This window comes from Anabrus simplex, chromosome 10, assembly GCF_040414725.1.
Source record: "Anabrus simplex isolate iqAnaSimp1 chromosome 10, ASM4041472v1, whole genome shotgun sequence".
NCBI classification, from domain to species: Eukaryota; Metazoa; Arthropoda; class Insecta; order Orthoptera; family Tettigoniidae; genus Anabrus; species Anabrus simplex.
In genome coordinates this window covers 59,032,164-59,058,065 of record NC_090274.1, presented here as the reverse complement: position 1 = coordinate 59,058,065, position 25,902 = coordinate 59,032,164, and the positions used below count along the sequence as shown (strand labels likewise).

Sequence of the window (25,902 nt, the reverse complement as noted above, 5' to 3'; positions counted from 1 at the left end):
GCCCAACCTTCCTTTGTTTTCCAGGCGATCTTTCACAGGTTCTGTTCTGGCCGGACGCTGCTCGATCCCCATCGCCCATAATCCTACCAATGACGCGACCTTTGGAAGTGATTTTAATAGGGTAGAAAGGCACCTATGATTTCAATGAGCTGTACAGGACACTGTACGGTTTCAGTATATACATACATATCCCACGTCGTTCCATCTTAAGCGATGGGTCGGCGAACGAGGCTTCTCCACCAGTTCTGGTCTCTGACTTCTCTCCTTCTTCAATGCTTTCCAAAGTATGCCCTCGCTGTTCAATATCAATCTTCACCATGTCCTTGTACCTGAGTCTTGGTCGCCCTCTTAGTCTTTTGTCTTCAAGTTTTAGATCATAAAATTTATTTCGGTAATCTGTTATCTCCCATGCGTTGCATATGTCCATACCATCTCAGTCGCTGCGCTGTTATTCTGTCCTGCAGTCTTACAACTTGAGCCTGCTTACGGATTTCCTCATTACGGACTCTGTCCCTCCATGTTTTACCGATCATGCTACAGACAAATCTCATTTCTGCTGCCTGGATTCTACTAACATCTTTATTTCTCATGGTCCATGTTTTGCAACCATAGGTCAGGATTGGTACGTAATAGGTTTCATATATTACTCTCTTACATTTTGTTGCTATTTTCTTGTTCCATATTATGTTTTTAACTATTTTGTAGAAGTTGCTACCTGTCTGAATTCACACATTATGTAGCAGCCTCATATTTCATTGTACTTTACAAACATCTGTAACCGTGAAATGTGAAGTGTACATTATTAAACATGATGTAATCATCAATCCATTTCAGTACCGCCTTGAACTCCTAATATATAGAGCACATTCAGTGGCTGAAGGTAATGTGTACAACTAGGGGGAATGATCCTGACTAAAAGTCGGATGACATCTATATGGATTCGATGATGGTATATTCTGAGTTAGTCAATCAGAAGAACAAAACTCTTTCATTGTATGTGGGGAGATGTTTAAAACAATTTGTGCCATGATTTGTTTTGTGGTTATGCAGGACATCAAGACAACTCAAAACAGATTAATAATAATGTTATTTGCTTTACATCCCACAAACTACTTTTATAGTTTTTGGAAAGGCCAAGGTGCCAGAATTTAGTCCCGCGGGAGTTATTTTACGTGCCAATAAACCTACTGACACAAGGCTTACGTATTTGAGCACCTTCAAATACCACCGGGTTGAGGTGGTGATTATTGTTTTAACAGGAAGTACAACTAGGCAACCATCCTCTACACAACACTAATCGGAGAGAGAAAATTGGAAGCGATCCCACACTTCAAAAAATGAAGGTACCAGCCAAAGAAAAATAAGGGCCATGAAGGGCGTGAAAATGAAAGACTCTCTAGGTCTCACAACCTATTACCGTCGGGGTAAAAAAAAAAAGAACAAGAACTGACCAAGGGAGGTCAGATAGGATAGATTAAAGTGAGGAGCCTGGCACAAGTAAGTGGAAGCAATACCAGGACTCAGCTAAGGGCCCTGCGGTCGCCAATCCACGCTCCTAAGTTGAGGGCCCCTGGGGCCCCTTTTGTTGCCTCTTACAACAGGCAGGGGATACTGTGGATGTTATTCTACTGCCTCCACTTACAGGAGGTCAACTGGACTGAGCCAGGATCAAACCTGCCAAATTGGGGTCAGGAGGCCAGCGCCTCGACAATCTGAGCCACTCAGCCTGGCGCTCAAAACAGATTTTGTGACTTAAGCATGAGGAATATACTGTATACAGTACTGGTGCTCATAGGTATCACTCTGGTGTCTTCGTCATGTGTCTTTGACACAAGTATGAAGGGTGAGTTTTCCACCTAATCAATACTTTAATTTACAAATACTAATAATACTAATAATATTAATACATTAAATAATACTACACCTTTTGTAAATTAAAGTATTGATTAGGCGGAAAACTCACCCTTCATACTTGTGTGCTTAAATTATCAATACGGACAATGAAGCTGATAGATTATAGTATGTGTCTTTGATACAGGAACGATGAAAGGAACACATAACAGTAAAAACAGAAATATATTCCACATATTCGTACACTGTTGTCTACAGATAGATTTTTAAAAAACTACTAGGTTCTTCAATCTTCCAAAACTAATTTTGAATAAATAAATTTATAAACTACCTGAAAAAAACTTAATTTTTTTTTTTTGCTAGTGGCTTTACGTTGCACTGACACATATAGGTCTTATGGCGATGATAGGATAGGAAAGACCTAGGAGAAGGAAGCGACTGTGGCCTTAATTAAGGTACAGCCCCAGTATTTGCCTGGTGTGAAAATGGGAAACCACGGAAAACCATCTTCAGGGCTGCCGACAGTGGGATTCGAACCCACTATCTCCCGGAAGCAAGCTCACAGCCGCGCATCCCTGACCGCATGACCAACTCACTTGGTACTTAATTGAAATAACTGATGATAGCACATATGCTTTGAGCATTTGTGATCTAAACATCAACTCCTTCCACATAAACCACAAGTCAGTTCTAAATGCGACTGCAACTTGCACTAACTCTCTTATTAGGTATATAGAGTAATACAACTTTACCTTCTTCTCCGCGGTAATCTGCTGAGCATACTTCCTAGCAATCTCCATTATAGAGTCAGGCATCCCCAGACGCTCTGCCAGTCTTAGGCCATAATTTTCAGCTTGAGATATACCGGGCTGCAGGCGATGAGTGTATACTAGATGACTCTTTCCATTTTCTATTCTCTCAACAGTCTCCAAATGAATACTGAAATTAAATTACACATAACAATGAGAAAATTTCATTATTTTTAACCATTGCATAAAGTGGGACAGAATGGTTAGCCGTATGCCCAGCCATTTGAAACTGATTTGGTACTGGCTGAGTGAACCCCATTGCCCTGTGCCTTTCTATAAATGGAAGTTTATTCCTAAATTTATCAACTTCCAAACAGAGATTCAAACTAATGTCCTTCCAGTTGAATAGCCATGTCTATACCACCTTGGCTAGGCAGCCACCCATAGCAAATATACAGGGACAAAATGTTCACTTCAATAACTCATAAACTGTAAAGAATTTTAAAAATGCATTTTCACTATTTAGTAATAATACCAAGCGGCTCATAATCAAACTTGCAATATATTTCAAGGGTGTTAATATCTGCGGAGATAAGAGTATTAACTTTGTTGTTTGAATGGGACTACACAGTTTTCTACCCTCTAGTAATGGAGTGATGGATATTCAGGGATAAGATTATTTTTAGAATCAGATAACTATAGTCGGAACCAGTTATAACGACACTGAAGGGACTGCCAATATTTTTTTTAACAAGTTGCTTTACGCCGCTCCGACACAGACAGGTCTTGTGGCGACAATGGGATAGGAAAGGCCTAGGAGTGGGGAGGAAGCAGCTGTGGCCTTAATTAAGGTACAGCCCCAGCATTTGCCTGGTGCAAAAATGGGAAGCCAAGGGGAAAACCATATTCAGGGTTGCTGACAGTGGGATTCGAATCCACTGTCTCCCAGATGCAAGCTCACAGCTGCGCGCCCCTAACTGCACGGCCAACTCGCCTGGTGGACTGCCAATAAAAGGTCGCTATGGGCGATAGTCGCACAAACCACTATTTTTTTGTGTTGCAAAAAATGTCATATCTGTAAATTTTATGCTGCCCACTTACACGGTTAATTAACAGAATAACGTTAAATCTCCAAAAAAAAAAAAAAAAAAAAAACATAAGTAAGTCCTGCATTTGCAAATGTTCTCTCTGTCCTTCCAAATTGTAGAAATCCTTCAGTGAGATGCACCACATTCCTTCGTGACCCTGACATTCGTTTCCTCATTTCATATTCGCCATAATTATTTGCGACTTTTCTTCGATATTAAACACTTTCCCTTTTTTTTTGCGACATCTTCACAGCGATGGAGGGAATATTTTGAACATCTTCTCAATGTAAAAGGAAATCATCCTGGTGCTGTTGCGAACAGCCAAGCTCATGGGGAGGAGGAAAATGTTGGTGAAATTACGCTTGAGGAAGTGGAAAGGATGGTAAATAAACTCCATTGTCATAAGGCAGCAGGAATAGATGAAATTAGACCTGAAATGGTGAAGTATAGTGGGAAGGCAGGGATGAAATGGCTTCATAGAGTAGTAAAATTAGCATGGAGTGTTGGTAAGGTACCTTCAGATTGGACAAAAGCAGTAACTGCACCTATCTATAAGCAAGGGAACAGGAAGGATTGCAACAACTATCGAGGTATCTCATTGATTAGTATACCAGGCATAGTATTCACTGGCATCTTGGAAGGGAGGGTGCGATCAGTGGTCGAGAGGAAGTTGGATGAAAACCAGTCTGGTTTCAGACGACAGAGAGGCTGTCAGGATCAGATTTTCAGTATGTGCCAGGTAACTGAAAAATGCTACGAGAGGAATAGGCAGTTGTGTTTATGTTTTGTAGATCTAGAGAAAGCATATGACAGGGTACCGAAGGAAAAGATGTTCGCTATACTGGGGGACTATGGAATTAAAGGTAGATTATCATAATCAATCAAAGGCATTTATGTTGACAATTGGGCTTCAGTGAGAATTGATGGTAGAATGAGTTCTTGGTTCAGGGTACTTACAGGGGTTAGACAAGGCTGCAATCTTTCACCTTTGCTGTTCGTAGTTTACATGGATCACCTGCTGAAAGATATAAAATGGCAGGGAGGGATTCAGTTAGGTGGAAATGTAGTAAGCAGTCAGGCCTATGCTGACGACTTGGTCTTAATGACAGATTGTGCTGAAAGCCTGCAGTCTAATATTTTGGAACTTGAAAATAGGTGCAATGAGTGTGGTATGAAAATTAGCCTCTCGAAGACTAAATTGATGTCAGCACGTAAGAAATTCAACAGAACTGAATGTCAGATTGGTGATACAAAGCTAGAACAGGTCGATAATTTCAAGTATGTAGGTTGTGTGTTCTCCCAGGATGGTAATATAGTAAGTGAGATTGAATCAAGGTGTCGTAAAGCTAATGCAGTGAGCTCGCAGTTGCGATCAACAGTATTTTGTAAGAAGGAAGTCAGCTCCCAGACAAAACTATCTTTACATCGGTCTGTTTTCAGACCAACTTTGCTTTACGAGAGCAAAAGCTGGGTGGACTCAGAATATCTTATTCATAAGTTAGAAGTAACAGACATGAAAGTAGCAAGAATGATTGCTGGTACAAATAGGTGGAAACAATGGCAGGATGGTACTCGGAATGAGGAGATAAAGGCTAATTTAGGAATGAACTTGATGGATGAAGCTGTACGCATAATCCAGCTTCGGTGGTGGGGTCATGTGAGGCGAATGGAGGAGGATAGGTTACCTAGGAGAATAATGGATTCTGTTATGGAGGGTAAGAGAAGTAGAGGTAGACCAAGATGACAATGGTTAGACTCAGTTTCTAACAATTTAAAGATAAGAGGTATAGAACTAAATGAGGCCACAACACTAGTTGCAAATCGAGCATTGTGACAACGTTTAGTAAATTCACAGAGGCTTGCAGACTGAATGCTGAAAGGCATAACAGTCTATAATGATTATGTATGTATGTATGTATGTATGTATGTATGTATGTATGTATGTATGTATGTATGTATGTATGTATGTATGTATGTATGTCACAGTGATGCTTGCCTTGACTATTTAATAGGCACACTGATTTGAAGTCTACAATCTATGAAAACAAGGGTTTGAAAATAAGCTTTACATTGTTGTCATCAATCCCCAAATGCTTAACAAACAAAAATCAACACTGGACATTATAGTCGATACATTTCTCCAAAAATGTGATAAAAATGCCTTTTTATACGATACGTCGTAATAAGTGATGTTGTACTAAGCGATTTTTTAAATACAGCTTTTATATAGGATTTAGACAGGACCATTAGATTTCGCCATGATACTGAAGACGTTATTAAAAATGATGCTGCAATAAATGGTTTCAACTGTACTTCCTGAGAAAACAGAATGTCTTCAAATGTGCTATGTTTGTCAGCTGTGTGCAGCCCATTCGAATGAATCACTAACCAGGTTGCCAAAGCACATACTATGTATGAATCCTAAGCTTATCCTCTGTCTTCTTCTGATACCTACATATTTACTCTACTGTGTCCCTAAATACACTGAGATAATGCTGTAACAGATAAAAGAAAAACAGAAGAGTAAATTATTGTCCCTCTTAGCATATATTGAATAATCCTTGCACCCTAAATTTATAAAGTGAGATTTTGGAAATTTATTTTTGTAATTGTATAGTTAATATTGAAAACCATAAATTCTAAAGTTCAATAAATACATTTGGTGTGCATTATCAATTAGTGAGAGTAAATATGAATTTCTCCAGCCCAACGAGGTAACAAATCTGTTAAAATTCACAATATTTTCCTCATAATTGCCTGGGAGATCTTGTACAATGCTAGTTTTCATACAAAAACATGCATCAACCATCGATGGCTGGCCTTGTTGTTGTTGTCATTGTTGTTTGAGTCATCAATCCATAGAAGAATTTGATGCAGCCCTCCATGCTATCCTATCCTCCTAACCTTTTCATTGTTTTATTGTGCCTAATGTCTATTTCTGTTTAGTGTCTTAAGTTATGGTGAGGAAACAAAATAAGTTATTTTGTATACAAACACCAAATATGTTTGATTATATTCATTTCATTATGTTATGCGTAAGAAACAGAATTCATTTTTTAAACAAGTAATAGCTGTATACTCCTTTGATTACTACCCGTACTCATAAATTTACTGCAGGCCCACATAGAAGCTTGTTTAAGACTACAATGAACAGACTGTACGGTTGTATTGCATCAACACAATAAACTCAGTCTGGTGTCCGACTCACTGGCTGAATGGTCAGCATACTGACCTTAAGTTAAAAGGGTCCTGGGTTCGATTCCTGGCCAGGTCGGGGATTTTAACCTCCGTTGGTTAATTCCAATGGCCCAGGGGCTGGGTATTTGTGCTGTCCCCAACATCCCTGCAACTCTCAGACCACACATAACGCTATACTCCACCACAATAATACGCAGTTACCTACACGTGGCAGATGCCGCCCACCCTCATTTGAGGGTGTGCCTTACAAGGGCTCTCCACTCGGCTAGAAATAGCCACACAAAATTAATTAAACCTTTGGTTTGGACTTATTTATTTTTATCAAGTATTCCTTCCCCAAGACTCTGTCCATACCATTCAGCAATTTCTCCAGATCTTCTGCAGACTGAAAGCTCAGCTCTTTGCTAGAGAGGAGGATTGAAGTCTGAAGATTGAGCTGAAGATTGAGATCATTACTGGTGAATAGGGCTCTCATAATGTTAAATCACTATCAACAGCATCATATGCCCTCACTCACTCCATATAAACACTGTGGAGAGGTTTGGAACTGAATCCAGTCTTTTGGCATTCAAAATCATACAGTGATATACAGGGTCTCTCTTATAAACTCAGACTGTCCAGCAGCGTTTTTACTCTGGGAGACCTAAGCAGCTGTATGGGAGGTGCGCGCATAGGAGCATGCATGTGTTTGATCTAGCATCAACAGCCAGTCTGAATCTCAGCTGTTAACATGGTGAGACAGTTATCATTGCATTGCTGTATTTTCACATGTAAAAGTTACTTTATGTACGAGTCAGCTCAACGGGAATGCGATGCATTTGTTCAGCAATATCCTGGTGAAATGCCACCTTCATGAGCACAGATTCACGTAACTGTAAATAAATTTGAAACTACTGGCTCAGTGCTCAATAAAAAACACGTGCGCATATGAACAGTTTTAACTGAGGAAAAGCTAGATGACACCAGTGAGAATCTTCAATGGTCACCGAATAAATCACTCAACAAGTAGGGGTTTCAGTTTTTCTGCACACGGAGCTACAAAGCTCTTGCACATCAAACCGTACAGGTTTACATTGGCCCATTGTTTAAAACCTACTGCTTCATCCACAAGAGTGAGATATTGTGAGTGTATTTTGCATCACTGAATGATCATTTATTCAACCCACAGCTCGTGTTCTTTTCGGATGAGGCCTCGTTTCATCTTAACGGTCATGTGAACAGTCATAACTGTCACTACTGGAGTGCAGAAAATCCTAATGGTGTTTATGAAGTCCCTCATTATGAAGGATAATACTTCCAGCATATTTTATAAGGTATGATTTCATATAAGATTGTATAAACACTTAAAGCAGGGCGGCCGCACGCGATGTAAGTTGGGCTGAGGCAGCTGCTGTAGTGCGGAGTACAAACGCCAAGCATTCGGTCTGGGTTTATAAGAGAGACCCTGTATAATGGCATGTGCATGATACTACCAATATAAATGGTCCGTTATTGGACATTATAAATTTTCCAGCTAACTCATTCCTGGTTGCCAGCATTTTGCCTCCGTGTGCTAGGCTGGGCTCATCAATTGGTACCCAGCACACCTACCAAGACGCATGGCTAGTGCATACCGTGGGGGCCACTGCGTAGGCTACTTGTAGCCATCGGCAGTGCCAATGCACTATGAGACACAATGTCTCACTACTAAAAATTGATGCCTGCTTGGCCATCAGATGATACAGATGTTGATTCCCATAGGGAATCTGTGATATTTGTTCCGAATGAGTAAATTTATGCTGGCCACCAGGAATGAGTTAGCTGGAAAATTTATAATGTCCAATAACGGACCATTTATATTGGTATTATAAATTTACTCATTCGGAACAAATATCACAGATTCCCTATGGGAATCAACATCTGTATCATGTGCGTGATATATCATATACTTTTAAAATTGTTCAGATATATCCTAATCAATCTTTTCTAGTAGTACCAGGGTCTGAAATCTGAAGGTTTACTTTGGGAAAAGTTGAAGGGCAATATAAGTACACATATACAGTCCGGCTCCATGGCTAAATGGTTAGCATGCTGGCCTTTGGTCACAGGGTGGGTTAGATTCCCGGCAGGGTCGGGAATTTTAACTATCATTGGTTAATTTCTCCAGCACGAGGACTGGGTGTATGTGTTGTCTTCATCACCATTTCATCCTCATCACGACCTGCAGGTCGCCTACGGGAGTCAAATCAAAAGACCAGCACCTGGCAAGCCGAACATGTTCTCGGACACTCCCGGCACTAAAAGCCATACCCCAGTCCATTCCTACACAATCATATACATCATATAAACATATTTTGTGCTTCCTGTAGCTGTAGTGTTGTACCACATACTTTTTAACATTAGAGTAGAGTTCTTCCAGTTTGGTCAGCAGTAGAAAGTGAGTTGTGAGGAATATGAATGCGTCACTCTGCAGCATTTCTTCAGCCAGAGCCCAAGCGACGGCCGTTCCTTCTTCACTGGAAGTACCTCGGCACAGCTCATCCATGATCACTATTGAGTTTGAGGTCATTGTCTGCAATATGTATTGCACTTCTTTCACCTAGAAGTTTAAAACAAAACTAATTTAAGTTTTTATGATTTCTTAAAAGTATACACCATTTTGCAATAAGATAGAAAAAATGCTGGCCATACTGAGGGATTATGGGATTAGGGTTAGGTTAGGTTAGTTGGGGAGAGAGAGAGAGAGGAACACATGAAATAGCACGAACATAATGGCAGGTCAGTATGGGAGCTCCCTCTTCCTAGGTCGATCTGCCATTATGTTCGTCATAATACATGTGTTCCTTTCTTATCCCCGCCACCTTCCCTCTGACTTGATCTGACATTTAATTGTTCCTTTCCCACATTCTTAGGTTAGATTAGGTTAGGTTATGTTAATACAGACAATCAAAGGTGTTATACTGACTATTTAGATCTTTGCTCCAATGATAAATTTCAGTACAATAATATCAAGAACATTGACCAATCAGCACTTGTCTGTCATCACAATTTTATGTTTTCATGTTAACACACCTGTATGTACATGTTTTTCATATAAATTCATAAGAATAGCACACTGAAACATCTTCACTACTAGCTTTTTGCAGATGATATTATTCTGTACAGAATAATAAATAAGTTACAAGATTGTGAGCAACAGCAAAATAACCTCAGTAATGTTGTGAGATGGATAGTACACAATGATATGATGATAAATGGGGGTTAAAAGTCAGGTTGTGAGATTCACAAATAGGAAAAGTCCTCTCATTTTTAATTACTGTGTTGATGGGGTGAAAGTTCCTTTTGGGGATCATTGTAAGTACCTAGGTGTTAATATAAGGAAAGATCTTCATTGAGGTAATCACATAAATGGGATTGTAAATAAAGGGTACATATCTCTACACATGTGCACATGGTTATGTGGGTATTTAGGGGTTGTAGTAAGGATGTAAAGGAGAGGGCTCATAAGTCTCTGATAAGGCCCCAACTAGAGTATGGTTCCAGTAAACAGGAGCCTCACCAGGAATACTAGATTCAAGAACTGGAAAAAGTCCAAAGAAAAGCAGCTTGATTTGTTCTGGGTGATTTCTGACAAAAGAGTAGCCTTAAAAAAATGTTGCAAAGTTTGGGCTAGGAAAACTAAGTGGTATGTTCCGAGCTGTCAGTAGAGAGATGATGTGGAATGACATTAGTAGAAGAATAAGTGTTTGAGTGGTGTCTTTAAAAGTGGAAAAGATCACAGTATGAAGATAACGTTGGAATTCAAGAGGACAAATTGGGGCAAATATTAATTTATAGAAAGGGGAGTTAGGGATTGGAATAACTTACCAAGAGAAATGTTCAATAAATTTCCAATTTTTATGCAATTATTTAAAAAAAGGCTAGGAGAACAACAGATAGGGTACCTGCCACCTGGGCGACTGCTCTAAATGCAGATCAGTAGTGAATGATTGATTGATTGATTGATTGATTGATTGATTCAATGATTGAACGAAGATGCCCCTCGAACAATAAGAGTCAGTGACACCATGTATATCAAGGGAGCAAAAACTGTGAAGTACCTTGGAGAGTGGATTTCAAAAGCCCTTAATGAAAAGGTTGCTCTCGAATAAAATCTGAAGCTCTCATTATATTACTATAGAAAGTTGGACCAAACTGATGGTTCCATTCTTGGTTCAGAGTTGTTAGAGAGATTAAGCAAGGCCATAGTTAGAGAAATGATTTTTTCACATTAATTTAAGCATAGGGTTTTTCTAGAATATTAAAACTAACAGTTATTTCTATTGAATTGAGAAATCCTTATTCTGTCTTCCATATGTCTTCACACACATAATATTGGAATACAATTTCAAATTCTTTATTTTTCCATGAATTTTGCTGCATTTTTGCACTAATTACAAATTAAGTAAATTTCACTTTAAACTGGTCTCATCTCTTAAATTTGTTGTAATATGCAAAAATAAAATAATTATTCTCTTAACTAGAAACATACAGTATGATTTGTTAAATCGCCTCAAAATATGTTTTGTCGCTTTTAAAATGAGACAGAAACCCTTGGACATGTGCTGGGATTCTGCCGGAGCACTGAACTAATGCGCAACCACCGCCACCACCGTGTAAGATCGTCGATTGCTCAAGGCTTGAGACAGCGTGGATGGGAGGTGCACGAGGAGGTTCACTGCATCTCTACCGATGACTCTAATCGGAGGGCGGACATCGTAGCCATCAACAGAGAGGACATTAAAGCGATGGTCTTAGATCCCACCATTCGCTTTGAAAGGGACTTGGATCAGGCTCGGGATGTGGACCTAGGAAAGCAAGCTATTTATATTCCATGCTTGCCTTACCTTTCATCTAAGTATAAAATACCTATCAATCGGTGGATTGTCAGAGGCCTGCTATTCGGAGCAAGAGGCGCCCTCCCTAGTCAGACATCAAACTTCCTACAAAACTTGAAAGTTCCATTCTGTGAGTTAGAAAAAATAGTAATACAGATACTGAGGGACTCTCTGCAAATCATTCACTTCCATCTGTACCTGAGAACGTGATTGACATTTCTTCCCCACTAACCCTGGGAAAATAGAAGATAACAGTTTCAACGATTAAATTTTCATTTCTTGATATTTTTAAACTCTATTGAAATTGAAACTGTATTCCGGATCCAAATCATCACCCTCATTGGAGGGCGGATGATTTATTTCTTTAATAAATCTCTCTCTCTAATGTGAAAAGATCATGCGTCTACTCACACTGTACACAGATCATTTATTAAAAGGATTAACATGGTGGAGAGTGAGATTCAGTTGGATGGAAATGTAGTAACCAGTTTGACCTATGCAGACAACTTTGTCTTGAAGGCAGATTGTGTTGAAAGCCTGAAATCTAATATCTTGGAGCTTGAAGAGAAGTGTAGCGAGTATGGTTTGAAAATCAACACTTCCAAGACTAAAGTGAAGCCAGTTAGGAAGAAATCTAACAGGACTGAATGTATAGTAAACCAGAACAGGTGGATTATTCTGAGTACTTAGGATGTGAGTTCTCCCAGGATGATAGTATAGAATAGAAATTGAATCACGGTGTAACAAAGCTATTTCATGAGTTCCAAGTTGTAATAAAGAAGTGAGCTCTCGCATGAAACTATCTTTACATAGGTCTGCTTTCATGCTAACTTTGCTGTACGGTAGTGAAAGCTGGATGGATTCAGGATATCTTATTCATAATTTTGAAGTAATAACATGAAGGTAGCAAGATGATTGTAGATACAAACAGGTGCAAACAATGGCAGGAGGGTACTAGGAATGAGGAGATAAAGGCTAAGTTAAGAATTAACTTGATGGATGAAGCTGTGCGTATAAATCATCATCAGCTTGGGGATATGGGAGGTAAATGGAGGAGGACAGGTTACCTAAGAGAACAATGGACACAGCTATGGTGGGTAAGAAAAGTAGAAAGAGACCAAGACAACGACGGTTAGACTTAGTTTTTAATGATTTAATGATGACATCCATCGTAGATATGGCTTGCACCAATCACAGACAAGATGAGGGAAAGCTGGCTACGATCATACAGACACGTTCTTTAAAGAGAAGCAGACAGTACATCAGTCGCAGGAAGAGGTTTGACCGTGGAAGTTGTGGGAAGATGATCAGCAGGAAGACCACAGTAGCAATGGCTTGACACCTTTCATAATGACCTGCAGATTGTAGGTCTAATAATAATGTTGTTTTTACGACACAATAACTACTTCTGAAGGTTTTTGGAGATGCCAAGGTGCCGGAATTTTGTCCTGGAGGAGTTCTTTACGTGCCAGTAAATCTACCAACACGAGGCTGATGTATTTGAGCACCTTCAAATACCGCTGGATTGAGCCAGGATCGAACCTGCCAAGTTGGGGATCATAGGTCTACAACCAGACCAGAGCACATGATCGTGCCAAGTTCAGAAACAAAGCCAAAAGAGCAGAGGTGTGGAACTAAATGAGGCCACAGAACTAGTTGCAAGTAATAGAGAATTGCAGAGGTGCTTAGATAATTCATAAAGGCTTACAGACTGAATGCTGAAAGGCATAACAGTCTATAATGAAAATGTATGTATGTATGTATGTATGTATGTATGTATGTATGTATGTATGTATGTATGTATGTATGTATGTATGTATGTATGTATGTATGTATGTATGTATGTATGTATGTATGCATGCATGTATGCATGCATGTATGTATGTATTGTCCCCTTCAAAAGTGGTAAAAATCATTTAAGGGAGAATATTTTATTTCTACTGTGAATTGGAACATTATTTTGTGAACCAGGAAGGGAGTTTTAGCACGTTGAGTCGACTAGAACCAGTTACCAGGTGCATGGAAATCCCAGCTGAGGGCGAGCGAGAGGAAACAAGCAGATACCGCTAGCCAGTCGACCTTCAAATCAGCCGTGAACACCACGTGATCAGGCGAAATATGTGTCTAACACTCGATCAATACTAGCAAGGTTATATGACGTCTGACTATGGCAGCCAATCAGGTGATAAATTTCGTGTGAAGTTAACGAAGTGACCAATCGTGTATAATGAAAAGACGCACCCCTGTCTTAAGACGGTGAATTATGGATTTTCCTAAGGAAACTTTACCCTGGATTCTCTACCTCGGAACGCGACGAGTGGGGTTTTATTCTGACTTCAACTACAGACGTGAAAAGACGCACTTTGCTCACTGGAGAACTTCGCCTTATTTAGAGCTTCCAACATGTTACAGATAGCAGTTCAGACATTCACAGATTCTATTTACAATTAACTGAAGATATCAAAAGATAAGTTGCTTTTCCATCTCGTCAAACAGCGGTGTGTGTGTTGGACTTGTCTCAGACTTAATATTCAGTTTCAGCTTTCGCAAGAACTTCTACAGAGGAGATTATTGGTTCGAGTACAAGTCAAGATGCCTGTCTTCCTACAATATGAATGGTGTGGTTTCCAGCGTGCCAGCGTGTCCTCAATGAACGAGTAGAATGTGAAGCAGCTCAGACGGGCAAGACCAGGATCGATGGTGCGTAATGCAGTAATGCACTAGGTCATCAGCCTGAGTTCTACGATCGACAGTCACCACCAAGTAATATTTAAACATTGTTATTCTTTCTTTCTATTTGTAAAATGTAAAATGTAATGATATAGCCTCTACTTATTTGCTTAGAAGAATTTCTATTAGTTAGAAATTTTCCATCTCTTCTTTCTTGGTGAAGGTAGTTTGGGATGATGAGTGCATGTATTTTGAACCTATTAGCTTGTTTTGAGTGAATGTCATCAAGAAATGTTTCAACTGTCCCAAGTTCATTGTGGCAGGAGAAATAAAAGTAATACGACCTCAACGTTAAACTAGGATTATTTGAATAATTTTTATACTTGAATTGAGATCAGATGGGACAGTAATTTTGTGAATTCCATTATATCAGAGTTCATTCCTCGATTATACGACGTATGGTTGGATTTCAAGCGCGATAGAGTCATCTGAAATATTGTCGTGCAGTAGCTTTCGCATGTGTGATCTCGTGCGGCCAGGAATAATAATAATAATAATAATAATAATAATAATAATAATAATAATAATAATAAAAATAAAAATAACTTAACCTAATTATCGCGTAAAGGAACACCTAAGGTCATGAGCATAATAATAATAATTATTGAATAAGATTGATGTGTGCTCATTTTGTATTAATTTAGGCCTGGGAAATGGCAGTATCTGACCGATACATCTATATATTTTTGCTGTGCTATTATAATTATTTGACTGGTAGATGGATATTATAGAATTTAGCGGATAAGTTGTGCATCCATTATTGAGTCAATTTAAGAAGAAAATGTGTTACCTGACATAATTTCTTCGTTGTGAGTGCAGATTAATTGAGAGCCACAATTATGGTGGAAGGATAAAAATAAATATCGCAGCTCATGAACCGCGTGCGCGTAATGTTAATTCTGACCTGTGTTTAGGCAATTTTGTCGATAATTTTTGGATGATTTCTGCTCGTAAATTTTCCCTGAACATCGTTGTATGACTGAATTCTTCAATAAAGTGATAATCATTGCTCTATCATATCTCAAGTTGATGAGAGGAATTTCCCAAGATATTGTCATCATGAGAATATTTCCCCGACTTTGAATAAACTTGAAAATAATAATCAAGGGCTAGCATTCGTATAAATATGTATACAATATTTCCGTGTATCTTTGTGTGAATGTAGTGTGTGTGATTTGTCTATGTTTTGCTCATTGTAATTTTACGGTCCATATTTGTGACGATGCTCTTCGCTGTTTTCGTGGATTTTTGGCCAATTTTATGCCAACTTCAGTGGTTCACTATTTAACAGAATATAAACCTTTAATGAATTTTATTCGTTTTTAAGGAAGAATAGGGTCTTAACTAGCGAATACATATAAATAAGTATAGGCCATGTCAGTGGATTGAATTCACAAAATAGAATTTGTAAGCGTGACATAACCAATTATTATCAATCAATGGGTAAACGTAGGTTAACATGATGTCAAATTCCAAGTTATTGTGTGAAGATCAACTACTGAATAATTATGAAAGGGAATTTATTAACTAGTTTAAAGGCTAAGGAAGACAATTCAACCATAATTTCATGGGAGAAAAATTTTTATTTAATTTTTAGAAAGGAGTGAAAATGATCATTTTCAAACTCGATTTAAATGAAGTCCATTGAGAAAGGAAATTTTATTTTCAAATCATTTAATTATTAATGGAAGAGATAATCTCAAATTAATTATTATTAGTCATTTAATTAATTTTTAACTAAAATCTAAATATTATATTTACAGACTCAGGCATTTGCTGTTCCATTTATCGATGGAGTGTCCATGTTTAGTAACAACATAAAAGAAGATGAATCATACGAAAGTTCCTAGATTTTGTAAATTATTTGTAGAATTTGAGAAGAGCAGTAGTTGCAATAAATGTGTGAAACCTATTTAGCTTTCTTTCATTTGCCACTAGTTCACCATCTATCCCTGCACTTAAAATTTTCCGCACAGCCGATAAGTGAACGATCTACCCCAGGAGATCCTCGCTCACCGGCCGAGCTGAGCCCGGTATGACGGGTGCAGTATGTATGTATGTATGTATGTATGTATGTATGTATGTATGTATGCATGCATGTATGTATGTATGTATGTATGTATGTATGTATGTATGTATGTATGTATGTATGTATGTATGTATGTATGTATGTATGTATGTAACTGAATAATTCCCCAAATTTGAAGGCATCTGACATCTTCTTACCTCTAGTACGAAAGTGGAAGCATTACATTCAATACTATCATCAAAGCCAATCCTGGAAAAGATGTGGTCAACTATTCGAAACTTAGCTCTTGAAGCTGGAATATAGCATCCAACCTGGAACAAAGATAAATAGTATTTAGATCCACAAATATGGCACCTGAACCAAAATCTAAATTACATACATCTTACCTGAGCCATTATTTGAAGTAACAGTATTTGACGAATATAAATACTTTTGCCACTCATATTTGGTCCTGTGATAATGGTGAAGTTTTGATCAGATGAGGCAAACTGTAAAAATAATAAACCATAATTAGAGATTAATTGCTGTATAATAAGACATACTCCTCCACAAACAAAGATATGACATATTCAGTGGAAAGTTATGGTTCATCAAGGCAAGGATTTGAGTTTTAAGAAGTATAGATTCCTGTAAAAGGTACAACTGTATCCTGGATCATAGGATCAATCACGTGACTAACGTAGAAACTTTACAGCGGATCAGCAAAGAGAAAGAGCTACTGAACGCTGTCAAACAGCATGAGCTGGAATATAATGGTCAAGTCATGTGGAATGAAGAGTGCTACTGAGTACTCCAGCTCACAGACCATGAGAAAACATTTCAGAGAAGAGGTCCAGAATGTCATTACATTCCATAACTCAGTAATCTCAACAATGGCTCAGGCTATCTTCCATCAAATTCTTCAGAGGAACTATCAACAAGAATATGATTGCCATGATGACTGCCAGCAGGGAAGAGTAAGAAGAAATGGGAAACCTCTGTTTGTATCAAAGTAATGATCTGCCATTTCTCTGGGCTTAAAAGTCCAAATTAATTTTTAACATCAAACCGTGAGAAACTATTAAGCAAAATTTTGGAGATACTTGCGAAGTAAGGAGATGTATTAGAAATCAAACGTGTCCTGATGAATACAGGTACGTATAGAAATGGGCAATTAATGAGGCACTTCCCAGGCATCTTAAAAAGTTCAAACTTGGTATGGGAGAACTTTAAACCCTCAAGATCTCTAGAAAAATAGAAAGTTCCCACAACTACCCAAGAGGACTGAGTTCAAGGATTTGAAACTGGAGCTCACAAGGAAAACAGCATAAAAATACAACTACAAGCATTTCAGCTAGTGGGAAATTCTTTTTTTACAAACCAAAGACCTGGAGTAAGTCCAAATTAAATTTCACCATCAAACCCTGAGAAATATTGAGGGAAATTTCTGAGAAATTGAGAAGATAGGGATACACAACTGAGTATCATAAAGGAAGCTCCACTGAAGTGATTTTTTGGTTGGCAGTAGGGAAGGGGGCCTGCTTCAAATGAAAGAAATAATGTAGGCTATATACATATGCTAACATAATGTACTCTGGCTCTTAAATGTGAATGGGTCATCTCTTTACTAATATTGCTGCATGGTCCATTAACTGGCATTAACTGGCAATATGCATTTATTTCTGCTGAAGTTCATTGCAGTTTGCAAGTGTAGCAATGTGCACACATAACCCCTAATCATTTATGTAACAGTTCGGCTTAAAGATGTGTCTATTAGCAAGCAATTGTACAATTTTTTTACCTTTAGATCAGATCAGTACAAACCAATTCATCAAACCAAATGGTGCTGTCCACTCAAGCAAATTAAAACAATAAAATCCAATAAGTTATGAATAAGCATGGATATTATGACATTAGCTCAATTATTTAAAATTATACCCGGGAAATAATTAAACTAGAAAAGTCAACAAGCCAACCAAATTTCAAAACTCAAAGCTCATTATTAAAAACCATTAAGAGCAAATAAAAACCGATAAAGCAATAGTCATAAAAGTGAATAAAGCTTCATAATGAAAAACAGATGAATACATACATAAAACTAATTAATTCATTAACAATGCCAGAATACCAGAGAACAAACCCAACCCAACCAATGAATTTAAAAGTGATATATACAAATGATAAAAATACATATTTCATCCTCATCAAAGAGAGAGGGGGGAAAAAAAGTAAGTCCGAATATATTTCTGTGACAGCCATGACTGTATGATTAAGAAGCATCACTGGGTGAAACTGTATATATATTGTTTAAAAACTACTCTGTATTCTGTTATGAATACCGTTTTGGAAATGGGAGGGTAGATGAGTAACCAGACAGGGCATGGCGGGACTCATAGATGGTAACACCATCTCTCAGGCCAGGAAGATTTGTGGTGGTGGTGTGATATTTGGAGAAGGTAAAGTGGGTGCAGCTGTGGACTAAAATATGAACTGTCCCAGCATTCACCTTAATACAAGAGAATGTAAAACCATGGAAAACCATTCTCAGGACAGCAGACAGTGGGGATCAGCCCCCCCACCTCCCGAAGTAGAGCTGCAAGGATAACCAAAGCTAGCTGCTGTTAAGCCAAAGCCTAAAAATGTGGCGGGGTTGTGATTACTTCATGTTTTTTCAGCTGGAGTAAATAATGTATTCATCGCACACCACTGGATTTATTGGAAGACAGAGAGCAAGAGAGATTTATTGTAAATAAACTGGCCATCCTCAGAACTACAAGGCTCTTGAACAAGTACTCAGATGGTTAGAAGTACTTACCACATCATTAGGTACTGGCTCAGTAGGATTGATAAAGTCCAGGATTGGATGTCGAGAATCTTTTAACTCCAGTACTTTACCAAATTCTGGACGGGTGTAGTTGGATATGGCACTTATTTTGGCAAAAGAGACCAGCATATCAAGCTCAGATATGTTCTCGCATAACTTGTACAGACATCCAATGTGCTCACGCAGGTCTGTCAGCAATTTGTATACCACTCTAGAAGATTAAAACATACTTTAAGTTTATATATTTATTGAGAACATCAATGACTTTCCAGACATTCTGGACTGCCACAAGGACAAAGTTTAAATACATCAAACAAAGGTACTAAAATTAAATCTGAACATATAATACTAAACATAATCTGACAAATGTCTGGCTCCATGGCTAAATGGCTAAATGGTTAGCAAGCTAGCCTTTGGATCAAGGGATTCTGGGTTCAATTCGCTGCCAGGTCAGGGAGATTCGCTGGCTCGGAGATTGGGTGTGTTGGCCATCTTTAACATTAGAATTCATCACCCTGCGATACACCACTGTTCAGTTTTCTTGTTCTACTAATGTCAAACCCTATAACAACTTGACATTTCCTAGCACTCAACATGTCGGGCTGTTATTTTGCAGTGGTGGTGGTGGTGATTTTTGTTTAAAGAGGAAGTACAATGAGGTAATCATCCTCTCTGAACAAATAAGTGGAAAAGAAATTTAAAATATAAATCAAAATTATTTATTCAACAAAGGAATTTGGAAACGCAGTACAAAATAAAATGAAAAAACAATTATATAAACAGGCCGAAAGGATTACTAACGTATCAAAAGGGAACGTACGTTCCCTGAGTAACAGTACACTTGAAATTTATATACCCTTGATAAGTCCACTGTCGCACATAAAACGGATGACGAGATCAGCAGTAGTCGCGTCATCGGCTAGTATGTGTTCGAGTGTTTCCTGCAGGCCGAGGCTCCGTCTTAGGCCAGAGAGATCGGTGCACTCTGTGAGGATGTGGGCCACGGTGAAGTCGGCACCACAAGAACAAACTGGGGGGTCTTCCCTCTTTAGGAGATAAGAGTGCGTGGATCGTAAATGACCTATCCTCAGCCTGCACAGTACTATGGCCTCTCTCAGTGTTATTTTGCAGGGGATGATGAAAAAATGTTTGTAAATTAGACCTTTCTCATTATTGTATCATACACAGTGGTTAGATCCACAAATGTTGCTGAAGTTTTTAAGTTTTAAGTTTTAAGTTTTGGAAACCTGCTTCAGTATGAGTTGCCATGGCAAGAACTCTTATCTGTGCACCTACAGTGAGGTCTAAAACAAGCTTGTTCTATAGAGACATACTGAAGTACTTAAGAACCATTCTATTTTAAAGAAGCCTTTCTAAAAGTTTATTACTAATGGGAAAAATGCCAGGAAGAAGAATAAGACCATGGATAACCAAAAGGCGAAACACAGGTGGTGGACTTTCATCTACTAAATTAAAAATTATAACATTAAAAAGGAGATAAATACAAAAACAGTACTTTTGGGAAGGGCTTCATTTGCCGACCAACTGAACAGAAGAAACAATGTATGCTATGCTATGCTGTGTTTTGTGAAGTAGTCTACTTACACATTACTTAACATTTGGATCTCATACAAGATATCCTTGCATCTTTCATCGATGTGAATCAATTGCTGTGTTGTAAATGACAGCATTGTTCTACTTTTCTGGATCTGAAAAATGTAAAATGACAGTACTAAGTCAAGTGATAAACGTTTAACTCGTATTCAGAAAGATAGGAACACATAATAGGATAAACACAATGGGAGGTTACCGTCAGAAAAGACAGTAAAAGATAAAAAGGACAAGCATAGAAATTTAAAAGGATAAAGACAATCTCCACATCTTCATATAGATTACTGTATCTCACTCCTCATCAATCCCAATTTTCCTTCATCCATTTTTTCTTAGCCACTAACAAGCTTGTTTCTGCTTCCCAGCTTAGTCAGGAGGGGGCGAGGGTATCAACAGATCTTCAGTCTTGATATGGGAAGTGTAGGATAAGAAGAAAGCTGGAAAAACAAGTAAAGGGACTGAGTGAGTTGGCCGTGCGGTTAGGGGTGTGCAGGTGTCGGCAGCCCCGAAGATGGTTTCCCATTTTCACATCAGGCTGGACCTGGCCACGACTGCTTCCTTCCCAATCTTAGGCCTTTCCTGTCCCGTCATCGGCATAAGACATATCTGTGTCGGTGCGACGTAAACCAATTGTAGAAAACAAGTACAGGGAAGATACATTTATTTTATTTAGCGTATAGTTTTTAGTGCCGGGAGTGTCCAAGGACATATTCAGCTTGCTTAGTGCATATCTTTCTATTTGAAGCTCATGGGTGACTTGCACATGTGATTAGGAAGCAGAGAGAGAGTGACCCGGTGTTGGCACGTAGCGTACTCCTATAAAATAATACGAAGGGGTCTGCTCAAGCTTTAACGTCCCCATCTGATGGACAAATCATCAACAGTGTGTCCGCCTCTGTAGCATAAGGGTTAGCACTATTAGCTGCTATCCCCAGAGGCCTGGGCTCAATTCCTGGTACTGCCAGAAATTTAAGATTGGCAGGAGAGCTGGTATGTGATTAAATTGATACAAGCAGCTCACTTCCATTGGATAGAGGATGTGCCTGAAAAGTGCTGCACCACTTCAGGACGAAGACACCAATTTAGTCCGATTCAATGGCTAAATGATTAGCATGCTGGCCTTTGGTTCAAGGGGCCCTGGGTTTGATTCCTGGCCAAGTCGTGGATTTTAACTTTCACTGGTTAATTCCAATGGTTTGGGGGCTGGAAGTGTGTCCTTCCTCAGCATTATAATTCATGTCTGACTCATTGGCTGAATGGTCAGCATACTGGCCTTCGGTTCAGAGGGTCCCGGGTTCGATTCCTGGCCAAGTCGGTGATTTTAACCTTCATTGGTAATTCTAATGGCCCGGGGGCTGGGTGTCTGTGCTGTCCCCAACATCCCTGCAACCCACACACCACACATGACACTATCCTCCACCACAATAACATGCAGTTACCTTCACATGGCAGATGCCGTCCACCCTCTTTGGAGGGTCTGCCTTATAAGGGCTGGACCCGGCTAGAAATAGACACACAAAATTATTATTTATTAGAATTCATCACAGGAAGGGCCCCATTCTCACAGATGCGCAGATCGCCTCTCAGGCATCAACTCCAAAGTCCTGCAACAGGCCTCTCCACATGCCATTATATATTATTATCAACAGCACCATATGCCCTCATTCCAGAGAAGTTTGGAATTGAATCCACGCTTATAGCATGTAATCTAGTGATTATAAATTGTCCACCACCACCTCCCCTACCCTACTGGACAAGATTCTGAAGGGTGAAAACTGTTTCCACCAACTGGCCTTGAACGAGCTAACCACAGTGTCAGACCTTAAAGACTTGATGCCTAAATGATCATGGCTACCTGGCAGCCTATAGGGAAGAGACAAAAGGATACAGATGATGCAAATGATAAATTATCAGGAAGAAAGGACAAACATAAAAGGAGAAAAGGGATCCAATGGGTCAATATAAATAATGGAATGGAATAAACCAATTACAAATCAAGTCATGTACAGAAAGACAGGGACACATAACAGGATAAACACAATGACCTGGTCAGTGTGGGAATAACAGAAAGAGAGACAAGGACAAACATGAAAATATAAGAGGGGAAATGCAGTCTCCAAAACCTAATGATAAAGAAAAATCCTCCGCCTATTTTACAGTCATTTGACCAGATCAGGAATGGGATGAATGTACCTACAATCTGGGAGTGAGAATAGGAATTGTGCCAGCTGCTAAAACCTGTTGCACTCCTCTGAGGTGATGATTAATGACTGACAGATGAAATTACAGTATATTGGACAGTGTCGCTGAAATGAAAGATGACAGGGAAAACCGGACTACCTGGAGAAAAACCTGTCCCACCTTTGCTTTGTCCACATGGAGTGACCAGGATTTGAACCATGGAACCCAGCAGTGAGAGGCCGGCGCGCTGCCACCTGAGTCACAGACAGCCTACATCTTAATACACTACCATTTTAACTATGCAAAACTTGATGATTGGCAAGGTCAGTTACAAGGCAGAGCAATGACAATTGAGTGAATGTACTAGAATAAAAAAAATAGAGATCTCAGACGAAAGCTCTTCAACGTCCACTTTGTCCAGCATGAATATCATATCATACAGTCATCAAGATTTGGATGGGAATGCAGGGATAACAGATCCACAACTGAATGAGGCAATAAGGGGCTACATACAGGGACTTTCCATAATGATGGATGAAACCAACATTTAGAGTACATGTATCAATGTGAAATAAGAAACCCTGGTTTGGTAATGCCACAGTCACAAGTTATACGCCAAAGCAGTGTTCTGTAAGTTGCAGGAATAAGTGCAGGTAGGCATCTGGCCATGGGAAAGCGTACATCAAAAGGGGGTTGGTAAGGACATGCTATGAATGTATGGCGGATGGCATGAGTTGTAAACTTGAGTACTGCAATGCAGATGGCATGATTTGCTTTGGACGTAGGTAGATCTGATGTATGAGAATTTAGATTGCAATATGTGTTGACAAGGTGAAGGGTACACTTGATCAGCGCAGGCACAAATCATGCAAGGTTGTGGAACTTCCTAACATAGTGTTCATGAATGGACAAGCTAAAGGAAACAGCTGGGAAGCAGAAAGGTGGTACTAAGTCAAAAACCTGTGTAGGGGATATCTAACACACACATTGTTTCATGACTTTTCCAATGGTTAAGTGAAGAAAATGGAGTCAAATTTCCCTATGGGAAGAAGAATTGATCATAAATATATCTTACATATCTCTCGGTAATGGCCATCCACCAAGGGTTGCTAATTTCGGATGACCGCCAGCCATAAGACATAGCCTGCACGGTTACTAGGTAACACTGTCTGACCATCCATCCATACCTTACATCACACAGCTGCACAGCTGCTGGTTACATTTCTGTCATACATTTTGTTATATGACACTATTTCGTGAAAAAAAATTTCAGATGACCTCCATCTCCTAGATATATTTATGTCAAAAGACGAACCGTATGGCTTCAAAAACCATGCGCTCCATTGCACATTAAAATGGGTGTTGTGCACAGTACTGTTCGAAAAGAAATATAGGAACAACTGTACCCTTACTACCAATAGAAAGTAAATGCAACAACAACAGCAACATTTTTTTCTAGGGGCTTTACGTCGCACCGACACAGATAGGTCTTATGGCGACAATGGGATAGGAAAGGCCTAGGAGCTGGAAGGAAGTGGCCGTGGCGTTAATTAAGGTACGGCCCCAGCATTTGCCTGGTGTGAAAATGGGAAACCACGGAAAACCATTTTCAGGGTTGCCGATAGTGGGATTCGAACCTACTATCTCCCAGATGCAAGCTCACAGCCGCGCGCCTCTACGCGCACGGCTAACTCGCCCGGTGACAACAACAATAACAATAACAATAATAATAATAATAATAATATGCAGGATAGGTGTGAATAAGGCTTACCCAAATAAGCACTCATGGATCACCTGAGGTGAAGAGAAAAATGGTCAACAGCCTCAACGGTAGAAGAGGCTATATCCCAATGGCAGAGAGGATGGAAGAACCGATTCAAAACCACTTCGCGTCTGACTTGTAGCAAGCGGCAAAGTGGTCAGCGTCTGTTCACCAGAGGTGCGGCTGTAAAACATGCTCCAGGAACTAACAATCCCTGGTTCTACATCACTAGCGAAAGCTAGAAGACTGATTACAAGCAATCATGACTCTCATGACTTGTATAAGTAAAGACAACATTACCCCAGGTGTACGATCCACCCACGCTAAAGTGGCAACCAAGCATTCGGATTCTGGGGAGCTTGGACTTCTACGAGAGAGCAAGTTGGAGTGTTTTGGTATACTTCCACAGAAAACACACACTTACATTGGCACTTTCAACATTCAGACACTGATTCAAACAGGAAAACTATACAATCTCACAACAGAACTCACGAGGCAGAAGATCCAAATTCTGGCCCTGCAAGAAACACATTTCACAGCTTCCAAAATGATGGACTATAATAATCACAGAATCTTCAAAAGTGGAACCAGCAAGAAAATTGGCAAACGAGCAGCACTATTAGGCATGACCTCCATTGTAGACAAAAATGTTTTAGAATCCGTAAAAGAGGTGAAACCCATCAACAATACTGTAGACTTATGACTTCAAGAATCAAACACACCAACAAAAGCTACACCTTTATTAATGCCCATGCACCAACAAATGATGACAATAGAAAAGATTCCAAACAGCGGAAAGATTCTGGGAAGAACTTGAAACAGAGATAACCAAAATCCCAAAAGATGATGTGAAAATTCTACTCAGTGATTTCAATGGACAAATTGGCAGGGAATGCAAATACAAGAAGACAGTAGGAGACTTTCCATTACACAGGTTCACAAATAGTAATGGCACAAGTCTCATTGGGTTATGCAAACAAAACAATCTGAAAATTACGTCAACTTCACTCCAGAAAAATCCCAAAATATAAAAAAAAAACATGG

General features: G+C 39.2%; 1 protein-coding gene across 1 annotated transcript in view; it reads right to left on the bottom strand.

Annotated features, from left to right (window-relative positions):
• LOC137502334 (mutS protein homolog 4-like) overlaps positions 1-25,902 on the bottom strand; it is a 100,153-nt gene that overhangs the window by 9,283 nt on the left and 64,968 nt on the right. The window contains exons 11-16 of the mRNA XM_068229332.1: positions 20,910-21,013; positions 19,296-19,515; positions 16,888-16,989; positions 16,699-16,812; positions 9,256-9,464; positions 2,604-2,790 (exon numbers count right to left, since the gene is read on the bottom strand). Coding sequence (XP_068085433.1) covers positions 2,604-2,790; positions 9,256-9,464; positions 16,699-16,812; positions 16,888-16,989; positions 19,296-19,515; positions 20,910-21,013 — 936 coding nt within the window. The remainder of the gene's footprint in view (positions 1-2,603; positions 2,791-9,255; positions 9,465-16,698; positions 16,813-16,887; positions 16,990-19,295; positions 19,516-20,909; positions 21,014-25,902) is intronic.